General features: G+C 46.9%; 1 protein-coding gene across 2 annotated transcripts in view; it reads right to left on the reverse strand.

The window, feature by feature from the left end:
- Positions 1–6168: 6168 nt before the first annotated feature.
- LOC148442013 (cholesterol 24-hydroxylase-like) overlaps positions 6169–13288 on the reverse strand; it is an 86136-nt gene continuing 79016 nt past the window's right edge. For both annotated transcript variants that reach the window (XM_088464383.1, XM_088464381.1), the window contains one exon: positions 6169–6345. In XM_088464383.1, coding sequence (XP_088320509.1) covers positions 6184–6345 — 162 coding nt within the window. In that variant the 3' untranslated portion in view covers positions 6169–6183. The remainder of the gene's footprint in view (positions 6346–13288) is intronic.

A 13288-nucleotide genomic window follows, 5' to 3' on the forward strand; every position in this document is an offset into this window, starting at 1 on the left:
GTAGGCCCCCCAGTAGTAGTGCCCCCAGTAGTAATGCCAGTAGTAATGCCCTCATTAGTAGTGCCCCCAGTAGTAGTGCCCTTACACAAAAAGTAACGCACAATACTTACCTTAAGCCCCGCTCCTGTGTCTGCTGCCATCCGACTGCTCCCCGGAACCATGGGAGAGACATCATGACGTCTCTCCCTTCAACCACTGCGAGAGCCGGAAGGCTGAGCTGAGTGAACTCCAGCCTCCGGCTGCTGCTGTAGGGAAGGAGCTGGGTGCTCACTGGTAACAAAATCTCAGTGGGCGCCAGGCAAATCGAGTAGGCAGCGGCGCCATCTCTCCAGCCTGGCGCCTCTCTACGGTGCAGGGCTGGCTAAGTGACTGGTCAGGTAAGGTGGGCTGGAGGAGGCAGAACTCATTCTGCCTCCAAATAGAACTCACGGAACTCAGTTCCGCCCCATTCTGGCCCACTTTAGCCACTGTATACAATTACATACAGGGCCGGATTATAGGCAGGGCGACAGGGGCGGTCGCCCTGGGGCCCCCACACATAGGGGGGCCCCACACACTGTCCCCTTTCCATTCGCGCTCAGGGACACCGAGCGCATCCATCTCGTTAAGCACAGGGCGCGGCTGCTACTGGAGCTAGCCCTGAGCTCCTTCCAGAGGTCTCTTCTCCAAAATGCGCTACTGTGCTACTGCTCTATGCTTTGCGGATCTTGTTATATACTGTACCCGCAGAAAACGTTGGGGACAGCGGCTATGGTTGTTCTTCGGATGGAAAGCTTTCCTGATTGGTACATTTATTTTAGGGATACTTAATGCTGCCCTTAAACACATTTTATTGATTAATAAATAGGACCCCATAAATGATTCACTTCAAACCTGCCTTTGCTTATAAACCCATCTGATCATGGTGGGCCAAAAGGAATCCAGTGCCAGCAGGCACCCCTAACCCCCGTCACCACTGTACTTACCTTCACTGGTGCCACTTGGATCATCCAGCTGTAAGTTCTTCATTTATTGCTTTCACGGAGTCTTCTAAGCTGATTTTGCAAAGACAGAGGTAGGGTCTGCAAGACCCAAATTGAGACCTACACTATAGCAGGTGCCACTGCACCTTTCATTGGCTCCCCCCAATCTCCCTAACTAGAGGGTCAGGTCCACCTCAATCTGCTAACATTTCCAGGCAGCTCCAGGTCCAGCACTTGCTGCTGTAGTTCTGACTTTGGATCTTTAACTCTTTGTCTGGCTGCAATTTTTTATTCTCAAATAAATGTAACACACTCAGCAGGGGCGTAATAAGAGAGGAGGGGGCCTGTGTGCAATCCCCGTGCGGGGCCCCCTCCTCTCTCCCCGGCGGCCGGCAGCCAACTGACGCGGCTGGCCGTCCACCACAGAATCAGTAGACTTTGGGCACTAGAGTGTGCCCAGAGTCTACTGCGCATGCGCAGAACGCTGGAAAAATGGCCGTGGCTGCCATTTTCCTTGTTCTGTGCAGCACTGACACCCAACACGGGACCAAGGACAGGTGAGTTTTAGATAATATGGGTGCAGGGTGTGCGGTGCACAGCACCCCTGGAGCCGTGTGCCCCGCACATCCTGCACCCATTATAGATACGCCCCTGACACTCAGATTCTTGTTCAATATGGAAGGAGATTCCCTGTTTTCCCACATCAGTGAGCGGAAATATATCTCTAGCTTCAGCAGTCATCATTCGTCTTTGCTGCTTAATCTATGAGATCACCTCCAGTGTTTGCATAATATACAGTATCCCTGAGGTGTTGTTGCCCCCGTGTGGATGTGAGTAATTATTACAACTATACTTACAACTGACATCTCTGATAGTCTCTGTCAATCTATTAATATCTTCTTGTACTTTTACGATAGAGGATACTAATTAGTGGGCTCGCTTTATATAGATAGCGTGTAGAGCCTTGGGATTATCTGATTTTCTCCTGTAAACTGACAATAACTCATATGTGAAATCTCTGCATTCTAACCTGGTTCACTTGTGCTCATGATATGTGCTCCTAAGCTTCTGTACCTAATCCTCCCCCCAGCCCTCTTTTTAGCATCTTATCGCCTCTACTCATACTGGTTCCTGTATCAGTGTTTACCACATTGGCATATCTTAGAAAAAAGAAAATGTTGCTTCAAGGGCCCTCCTCCAATTTTTTTTTTTTACTATCAAAATCAGGTACAGGTAGTCATGTCGCGTTTGCTTGAAGGCGTTACACCAGCATTTAATCAGGAACTCTCAAAGGACTTTGCTGCCGTTAACTTGGAAATAGCCTCATTTGGTAATAGAACAGATACCTTAGAGCAGGCCTCCACCATTTTCCCGGTGATTTCTGAAGTGTACATGTGCAGATCTCCGGAAATAAGGCGCCTGTTCCTGATGATATCTGCTATGCTTTTGAAGAGGAATCATCAGGGCGTGTGGTGTTGGGGCCCCTGGACCTAGGGTGGGACCTGTGTGCACTGCACACCCTGCACCCATTACAGATACACCCATGTAGATATGCTATCAGTTAAAGTGTATTTAAGAGCAGGGGTATATCTAGGGGTCGGGGCGCCCCTGGCAAAGTATAGAACTGGCGCCCCTGTGCACCCCCCCATGTAGGAACTCATGCACTGCTACTGATAAGCACTGATTCTGGCAGGGACTGATTACAGAAAATGGGGTCTGACAGGCCGTAAGACATTGACATCAAATGAAATATCCTGTGTCTCTCCAATTCTTGCTCCTAACCTCCCTCCAGTTCCAGGCTATTTACTTACCTTACTTAGCATCTTTTGGATGCTTCCCCCTGGCTGTGGCAGTGGTCTGGGCTCCTCTCCTCAATACTTCTTGGTGGTGCGGCGTGTGTGACGTCACGCGCACTGTACCAAGGTACAAAAAAAAAAAACTATATTGCACCAGCCGCAGCGCACAGTTTTGCAGGGCTCTGCAGAGCTCAACCAGCGAATGCTCGCGGCAGCCGGCCCAGCCAGTTTGAGACAGCCCAAGGGCACCTGCAAGGGTCCACCTCAGCGGGAACTCTCCTGAGTTCCCACTGGCCCAATCTGCCCCCGGCAGCATCGTAGACTTTGATAGATAAAACTGGCTGCAGGTGACACTGCCATGCGGCACCGGCGCCCCCCCTTTGGCCGGCGCCCCTGGCGAGTGCCATCCTGGCCAATAGGAAGATACGCCCCTGTTTAAGAGCTTATCTCCAGTCTACTTTTACCAACCAGTAAAATAAGCCAATACATTAATGAAGGAAACAAAGAACCATTATTTAGGTTTATTTATTTTAATACACATGAGCGTGCAAGCAGAGAGAAGGGGCATTGCTTTTTTATGTACTGTCCATTAACAGTCTGTGAGAGGCACAGATCTCAGCTGACCCACCTGGGGTTTAGAATCTGAGATATAGTTACTAATCAGTGACTTTTCAATATTGTGGGATTTAAAAGAGCAATACTATTGAATGCAAAACCACAAGTGTTTTGCATTTAATATTATTGCCATTTTAAATCACGCAGCCAGAACCACTGACAAACTGAAAAGTTGCAGCTCACTTAATATACCCCTGAGAGTCTGGTCTCTGTCAAGGACCCCAGCAATGAGATAACGGGCTTTGCTGTAATAACCCACAAGCAACAAATTAAGCCCACATATATGGATGTAAACTGGGTTGTGTATGTTCATGGTATTGATTTAATGCAATGCTTGCATGAATTTTATGGATTGAACTAAACAGCAAATTTCTTCTGCAGCAGCGTGCAGGTCTTTTTTACAATCATGAGATAGTTTACTTATTATTCTACCTTCATCCAATATTATATATACAGTATCAAAAAAGTATTTCCTAATTATTGGAAAAGATTAATAGCTGGAAGTTCACATGACGCAATTAAATGGGGGCACTGGGCCTGGTTAAGAAGGTGGACGCTATTGCATCCACGGACACGATTTTACAGATTAGCAGTGGTGCCGGTGGTAATATGCAAATACTGGTTTCAGCCTTCCCATTATGTACTAGCGCGTGCCAGACTGTGAAAGGCCTGAGACTCCCACCTTCAGTACCCATGGATGGTGCAAATCCACAGGTGGTATGAACACTCCACCATCGCCGTACCAGCATAAACGTGCACCACCGACCCTTGCACCAGCCTATGGCAAGCGCAGTGTTTTTTTCTGAAAGTGCTCTACACATGGCCTCTGTGGCTGCAGAACACAGCTTATTTCACCGACACGGTTGTGGCAATCCCGTAATATGCCCATGAGACGGCCTTATGTTTATTGGGTGGTTCACTTCAATCGCTTTCTACCACCGGTTCTAATGCCTGAGACTCCATACACAACAGCGGTCTCTGCGTACATTCAGGGGAAACCCTTGAGCCTTAGGAGTAATAGGGACTTTTTGTGCATGCTGAGTACCAAAATAATTGCTCATATGCGATACACTACAAAGATTACGTTGCAAAAGCCAGGAAACAGTAGGACAAGACAATGACATAGTCATTGACAGGCCAAGGATCTGGAAAGATTCTGTGATGGAGCACTGTTGAAAGACTTTGGAGGTGTCTGGAATTAGTGATCAGTAACGGCCACAGAGAAAGTCAGGAACCTGCTGCATCAGTAGTCAGATGACCAGCACTGTCCAATGATTTTACTCCGGCCGCTGCAACTGTCATCGTTAGTATCTGCACTTGTACTAGCCCCATGCTAGATGCAGGAGGTACATCAAGAATAGGCTTGATTTCCTGAACACACAGAGATTTTGATTGGTCATGTACGATCACATTATTGCCACCCTGTTCCCACTTGGAAACGCCCTATGCTACGGAGAGACAGATCCGGCCAAGTGAGACGGATATATGCTAAAATGCGTACATTTGCAGAACAGAGATCCATGAAAGTCAGAATCAGCTACATATTGGTTCAGCCAATACAAATTTATAAAAGCAGAGTAGACAGAAAATGAATGTAACTGGCCTTAAAATTGAATTAACTCCATATTTCATAAAAGTACCTCCTTTGTTTTTGGATGTAAGGGCCTGATTCAGTAAGGACCGCTATTGCGATTACGCACACAGTCTCACTGAGAAGATATGTTAATGACTGCAATCGCAATGCCATACGCAGCCTAACATAAGGACTCCCGCTTTACCTTACACACATCCATAATACTTAGCAAGACTGCAAAACCATCAGTAACAGCCAGTACCATCGCAGCCTCACGCACACTTGCACAAGGTCTGACCTTACTCAGGAATTGCTAAAATCATCGCACGCAGTGAAAGCCCAAGCTGTGCATGGCATCGCAGTGGCTAATTTATGCACGCCCATGTAATGGCGTTCAAACGCACTGGCACACCTGCGTTTCCCCGACCACCCCCATCACCACCCCCAAATGGCGCTTTCTGTCAATCACTCTGCGATGGGTCTGCATAGTCACTGCGATCGCCATCCTGATCGCAGTGGAGTCTTCGCGCACTGCATACGCATGCGTAGAACGCATGCGTGGAACGCAACAATCGGCCAATTGCGTGTGTAATCGCAGTTGCGATCGGTAGTGAAACAGGCCCTAAGTTACCTCCACTTACTGCATCATGACCTATTACAGAAAGAATTTCCTACAGAGAGCTGAAACGTAACCTCTGGAGTTCTGCAGTAAATGTGGTTAATTACCCTGCATGAAAACATGGACTTCACTGGTCCTACCCCTCTGAATTCATGAATCTGTGCTATCAGTCCGCTATCTTGTACAACAGTGTTTCCCAAACCCTAACACTGCATGTTTTCCGCATCATCTAGCTGGAGCACAGGTGTGTTAAATAAATAATAGATCTACAGGCGGTACTAATTATTCCTGAGGATACCTTGAAAACACGCACTGTTAGGGTTCCATGAGGACAGAGTTACAGAAACACTGTTGTACAGGATCCCGCCGATGTGAAACTTTGGACTTCTGTGCACAGGTAAATCAATAGTATAAAAATCTATGGAGCTTATGTAATAGGTTGCGACTTGCAGCCGCTCCAGGAACTCCTGCGAGTCTTCCCATATTTTTAAAGCTGCAATCATTTTAAAGGCAAAACCAAGCTGGTCTTGCCTTTAAAATGATTGCTGCTTTAAATATACGGGAAGACTCGCAGGAGTTGCCGCTGCGGCTGCAAGTCGGACCCTATTACATAAGCCCCTATATCTTTGTTCTTCCTGAGTTTGTTCGCTGTCTCAGCCTGCAGATCACCCCACCCATGGGGCGTAAAGTTCCCGAATCCAAAATCTTGAAGCTCTGTCCTTCCACCAGCTCAAACTCAAATCGCTGCAGGAATTTAGCCATCACCACCTTCGCCTCCATCTGTACAGAGAGGAAACAGACAGTGATTTAATTTGATTTACACTTCCTGTAATTCTTTGTGCAATTTGTATATATATATATATGTATATAAAAAAATATAGAACACCCATGTGACAGATGTAACTAGCAACTTTGGGCAGAAGCATATACTTCAGTTCAACCAGAACTCCGCAGAGCAGGACAGGATGCATACAGGCACAGGTTACAGTAAGGCAGCATTTAATTAGAGATGTGTGCTGACCCCAGTGTTTTGGTTTTAGTTTTGGATTAATCTTTGTGTTTTAGTTTTGAATCTGGGTTTTTAAAGAAAAAATTATAAAAAGTTTTAAAAAAACAGCAAAAATCATGTCATTTTTGTAATCTAAAACCCGAAATTTGCATTTAAAGTCTGAATTCCGAACAGATGGAAGATCAGAACCGCGACAGCAGGAAATGAAAGGGACTCGGGAACGGGGGTTATACCATGCGGGATACAGCTTAGATGAACAAAACTAGGGAGTAGTTGCAATAACAGAACACATAATACTTTTTAAAAACACCACCAGCATATCATTTTGACAATTTTCTTGGCAAGAGCCCTCAAAAGTTAGTTGCCCCTGGGCTCCCACAAACATTGATCCAGCCCTGACCGCTTATCACACCTGGCAACGCATATTTGCTATTTCGGTGGTGCACAAAGAGGGCAGGCAATGGACCACCGAGCAGTGGAGGAAGGTGATTAATTTAGATGAATGATCCTTCAGCATTTTCTGGACAACTGAACATATGCACGAGTGGCGTCAACCCAAACATCTCTACATCCCTGAGTGCTTGCTTCCATCTGCGAGATTTGTGTCAATAATACAATGCCCCCACCTATGGAGAATTTGTCAGCATCCAATGGTTTTTGGAGCATGGCAAATTAAGTTATCCGATGCACACTGTCCTGGCAGCACATCCTGGAGCAATGCCCTATTACATTTATAGTTCTATCTTGAATTTCAGAGTATCTGGTGTGATGTATGCAACCCAATCCAACTGGGTCTAAGGTCTGTTTGTATGACTGTTTGGGTTTGTGGAAGAGGTTATTATTGGCAGGACCAATTGATGCAATACGTGTCAGGGGATAGAAATAACATACAGAAAGTGTCTCTAAAGCACTGTCTACTATTCACAAAATAAATTATACTCATAAAAAGTCCATGTTTGGCTTGTCACTTTCTTAAAAACAGTTCCTCTTCTAACAATGGATGTATAAAACAAGAAGAAAGACAAAACGAACCACATATGTGTAGAATTGTTTCAATATTTGTGCACATAAAGTACTTTGTACACAGGTACATAAGGAACAAATCTTTTCTTCTTAATGACGTACCATACTCACCTATAGTTTGTATGGTTGAAATCATATAAAGGTTTCTTTAAGGTAGGGTTCTCACAAACAAACGTAGGCACCCAACACAGGGTAAATAAAGGGAAAAACGTACCCTACCCACTTTAAACAGAGTGGGGTAAAACAGATAATGGTATCTTTTCCAAGAAAACACGCACCCAACTCACATGGAACAAATGTAGCTGAAGCACATCAAGGTTTCTTTATCCGGTTATTTCCAAATCTATCCAAAATCAGTCAGGAGGTAATTTTTCAGTATTTACTCAATAAATACACAAACAACACACGGGGTCAACAATAAAACAAACACATTTTGTGTACATAGGGATTAAAACTAAGTCACCACTTCCAAGTACAGTTGTTACAGGATATAATCCTAAAAACTAGTCCGGATCAAACTCCAAAGAAATAAACCCAGTACCTTGATCGAGGTGTAATATCCACAATCCACAATAACCTCCTAATAGTGCAGCATGGGATGTAGTCTGGAACCCGACGGTCTAAATGCCAACCGCCGGCTTCCAGACTGCTTTATCCCGACTAGGGACGAATGACAGGCATCTAAATCTAGACCCCTGCAGTTTGCCCGACGTTGGGAGACCGGCGCCCGGCATCCCGATTGAGCGGATGCCGGGTGCCGCAGCGGTCAGCCGCGCGGGGGAGGAGGGTTAGGTTTAGGGCTCCCGGGGGGACTTAGGGTCAGGCACCCCCCCGGGAGGTTAGGGTTAGGCTAGGGGGAGGAAGGGTTAGGGTTAGGCACCCCCGGGGGGAGGTTAGGGTTAGGCACCTCCCCGGGGGACTTAGGTTTAGGCAGCGGGGAAGGGGGGGTTAGGTTTAGGCACCTAGAGGGGGGGTTAAGGTTAGGCACAGGGGGGAGGCTAGGGTTAGGCACCCCTAAGGAGGGTTAGGGTTAGGGGGGGTTAGGTTAGTAAATACTTACCTTTAGGACGATCGGGATTTCCTCCTTTGCCATGCGGCCGGCAGTAATAAATATCACAACCTGCAGCATAGCTCTCCTAACCAACGCGTTTTGATATCTAATCTTTTTCAAGGTTCAATGAGAGGTGCACCTTACCTGTCTTTTATACTAGAACTGCTCTAAAACCTCCCGGTCACATGATCAAAAGACCGAATGTGACGTCAGCTCCGTTCTCTGATGTTAACGCTTCTATTTTATTCACCCCCATGGGTGATACTATGAGGGACCCCCTTCCAGGTCTTTTCACCAGCTCTGGAACGGTAGTCTGGTGTGTAGCATGTGGGGGAACTAATGTTGCAATTGTGCGCAGTTCACCGGACGTGCGTCACATACCGGAAGTTCCGGGTTGCGTTCCATTCAAATGGAACGCCAGCTAGTGGAATAGATACTGGTAACTAACACCACAATCAGTACTAGGTACGGTGCTTATGCAACTAGGTACTGTGATGTATGGTTTAAAATGACGATGAGGAGTGTTAGACCTTTCCCCAGAATTGGTAGCTTTGATAAGGAGGTATTGAACAATGTCCGAGATAGCATCCGTATGGTGCGCTCTCAAATGAAAAAGGTAAGAGTTTAAAGTTGTGGCAGCATGAGGGGGATGCGTGGCTTAAAGGTGTGCACGCGACGCAAACTAGCATCGTGAGCATGTTACAGGAGAGTGCACGCGCAGCGCTAAACTGCGGTGCATGCGCGCAGCAAAATAGCGTGCACGTACAGCAAGGTAGCGTTGCGGAAGGTATTGCCAGTGGTTCACGTGGACAACCACCGCCCTATGCGGATGGGGGTACAGGTACAGTTGTTGAAAAAACCCATAAGAATGTAACAAGTAACTTGTACCTTCTCTTGAGTAATCACAAAGAAAATGTTTATGATGCGGATGATGAACCTGTTGTTATGTCTGCCATTTCCCATGCTGTACACATGTTAGATACTCCATCACAACAAGCACAAGTGGTGGCCCCATCTTCATCAGTGATAGTAGAGGAAGTGTTAACATCCACTGCACCCGTAGAGGAAATTGTTAACCCTATATGTAGCAGTAGTAGACTAAGGACCTCATTCAGAGGCGGTCGCAAGAAGCGATCGCTCTCTCTGAATGAGGGCGGGCACTTTTTTTTTGGGTACGGCCTCCTGGTCGCAAGCTAAGCTGTGGGTCGCGATGGTCAAGACCATCGGGTCTTGCGACCAGACCCTAAGGTTGGGTCTGGGCACTCGCAAGCCCCAGGGAGCTACCTGCTCTGATCGAGCAGGAAGTTCCCCACTGACATCACTGATGATGTCAGTGTGGCCGCCCATAAACGGTAGGCGTTCCTTAGGCATTTGGAAACCACCCCCCCGGCCCGCCTACAAAACGGGGCGAGCTGTCGATCAACATCGACAGCCGCCCCTTTTTTAGCGAGCTCCAGAGTGAGATAGTTTCTCTCTCACTCCGGGGCTTGCGCACACGCAGTGCGGCCGCTGCGCATGTGCAGGGCTACCCATCGACCCGGTTGCGAGCACATCGGTGCTTGCGACCGGGTCTGAATGACCCCCTATATCCCCAGCCAGGTAACAAGGTCAAAAGTAGCAGTGCAGCCGGTCTGCATCCCATCCGGACAATAACTGTCCCGAATGGGAATGCGGATGCGAATGGTATAGTGCCCACAAGGGAGGTAGCAATGCATTGTCGTTATACAAGAGCGGAGCTGAATTCCATAATGAATGATTTCCCGGATCCTAAAAAGGAATTAGCCAAATGCCAAAGATTTGTGAAAAATTTGAGTAGTGCTCACGAGCCAACCAATAAAGATTGGCGAGTGGAGTTAAGGGCTTGTCTTCCACACAATACCGACGTCAAAAAGTTTTTCACGGATTGCGTATTGGATGGAGATGTTCCCTTAACAGACGAGAGTAACCAAGGTAACATTACCCGCATAATAACTCAATTGGTTGTATATTTTCCAGTAGTTAACTGGAGTAAAATTTTCACCATAAAACAAAAAGAGAGTGAATCTGCAGAGGATTATTGTACCCGAGCTCTGCAGGCTATCACCCAGTACACTGGGATAGAGGATATTAAAGATAGCACTCATCACAGGGGAATGATCATTACGGTACTTATGGATGGTCTAAAAGACAATCTAAAGACCCGAGTACAGACCTCATTACCTGGCTGGAGAGGAGTTACTGTAGACACACTCATAGAATCCGCTATTGAACATGATAAAAACATCCTTAAAAAGAGAGAGACCCAGAGCGAGAAACTAATGGCTGTTAGTATTCAAGCTCTAGAAGGAATGACTGTAACATCACAGCCACCAGACACACATGCACCTGCACAGCTACATGTCCTCACCAATCCTGCACCACCTCAAACACAGCCCTACCCCACTTATCACACACAGCCACAAAACCCATACTATCCACAACCACCATATTACCCTCAAAATCCTTATCCACACCAACAATCTTTCCCTACCACTCAAACCACACAGCAACCCTTTCACCCACCCCACTCACGAAGGTGCTTCAACTGCAACCAAGTGGGACATGTAAGTAGGAACTGTAAGGTGAAAAAGGTAGGACCCCCTAACCACGGAGTACCTGGATATCCTCATAAGGGATATACACAGAGTACAGGAAATTTCCAACAGTCACCAGCTCCAATTGTGGCCGTAAATGCTGTATTGGAGAGTGAGAGTCAACGCTAGGGGACAGGTCATACCTGTAGTCTACCGATAGTCAGGTTAACGGGAAGTGCTAGGGAAGAACCAGTAATGATGGTTGATGTAGCTGGTACTAAATATCCTTTTCTTGTAGACACAGGGGTGACCAGATCAGTGATAAAATCTCCCACTAATTTACAGGTGACCAGCGAGACAGTACCAGCAATGGGTGTAATGGGTAAAGTGCAACATTATCCTTTAACCAAATCCACAGAGGTCACTATCGGGCCATAGCATACCGGGCATTCTTTCCTCCTGGCAGCAGTGGCTCCTACTATCCTACTGGAAAGGGATTTGTTATGTAAGATGGGATGTGTCATATATTGTACCCCTGATGGTGTATTTCTAGATATCCGAGAGAGAGTTGCGCACGAGGTGAGGGATATATTGGACACTCCCCAAAGGATAATGTTTCACTCTACTGGTTCAGGTAAAAATCCATCTCAGGTAGATCAAATGTTATCCCAAATTCCAGATTCACTTTGGACCAAGGATGGACAGGACACTGGATTAATGGCAAATGTAAGTCCCGTAATGGTAAATCTAAAAAGTGGTAGGCAAGCTCCAAAAATTCTCTAATACCCATTAAAACAAGAGGTAGAGTTAGGGGTTTATCCCATAATTGAGCGATTATTACAGCAGGGAAATTTTAGTCCATACAGCAGGTGTAGCCAACAGTCCCATCTTTCCTGTGAAGAAGAGTGGTGGGAGGGGTTATAGCCTGGTACAAGACCATAGAGGGGTTAATAAGGTAGTAGAGAGCCAATTACCCGTAGTGCCAAATCCAGCTGTCATTCTTATGCAGATCCTACCAAATACAACCCATGTCACTGTTATTGACCTCTATTCTGCTTTCTTCTCTGTACCTCTTCATGCTGACTGTCAGTACCTATTCACTTTTACATACAGGGGTGTACAATATACATGGGCAAGATTTCCCCAGGGTTTCATAGACAGCCCCAGTATCTTCTCCCAGGCCTTACACGACTGTTTACAATCTTTTCAACCTGCAAATGGATCTGTTCTAATACAATATGTGGATGATTTATTGTTATGTTCTGATTCGTTTATGTCATGTTTAAATGATACTAAACTTTTATTGCTTCATCTCTCACAAACAGGACACAAGGTTGCTAAGGACAAGTTAAATACTTGGGACACTGCCTAACCCAGGGGTTAAGACATCTGACAAATGACAGAATCCAAGCCATACAGAACATTACACTGCCGCAGAATCAACAGCAAATTCGTACCTTCTTGGGAATGTGTGGATACTGCAGAATGTGGATCCCAGGTTTTTCTATTTTGGCCTTGCCATTACAGGACTTAGGGCCTGATTCAGACCCACTCACGAGCGGCTGTCCGCTCGCAAGTGGGTCGATGTTATGCACTGAGCATGCGCACGACGGAGGGAGCTCTGTCGTGCGCATGCGCCAGACGCGACGAGCGAAGGAAAGTCCTTCGCTCGTTGTGTCCGATCAAAGGGGGCGTGCTGTCAATGTTGATTGACAGCACGCCCCCTTTGGTGGGGGGGCGTGCCTCCCTGACGGGGGCGTTCCCACGGGAACGCCTCCCGTCAGAAGCCGGCCCACTGACAGTGGGAGTGATTTTGGCTCTGATAGAGCTAAAATCACTCCGGAGCTTGCGGTTGAAAACCTCAACCGCAGGCTCCGGCTCGCAATTTCGATGGTCGCGATGGTCTCGACCATCGCGGCCATCAAAAAGCACGCTCGTATAGCCTGTGGGTGGTGACCCACAGCTATACGAGCGTCCAGGAGGACGCTCCATGAAAATGGAGCCCGGCCCTCATTCAGAGCGTGCGCTCTGCTCAGAGCGTACGGCTCTGAATGAGGGCCTTAGTCTCTTCCTCAAAGCCCGATCGTG

The sequence above is a fragment of the Taudactylus pleione genome, unplaced genomic scaffold, assembly GCF_031769625.1.
Source record: "Taudactylus pleione unplaced genomic scaffold, aTauple2 ptg001661l, whole genome shotgun sequence".
Classification (NCBI taxonomy): Eukaryota; Metazoa; Chordata; class Amphibia; order Anura; family Myobatrachidae; genus Taudactylus; species Taudactylus pleione.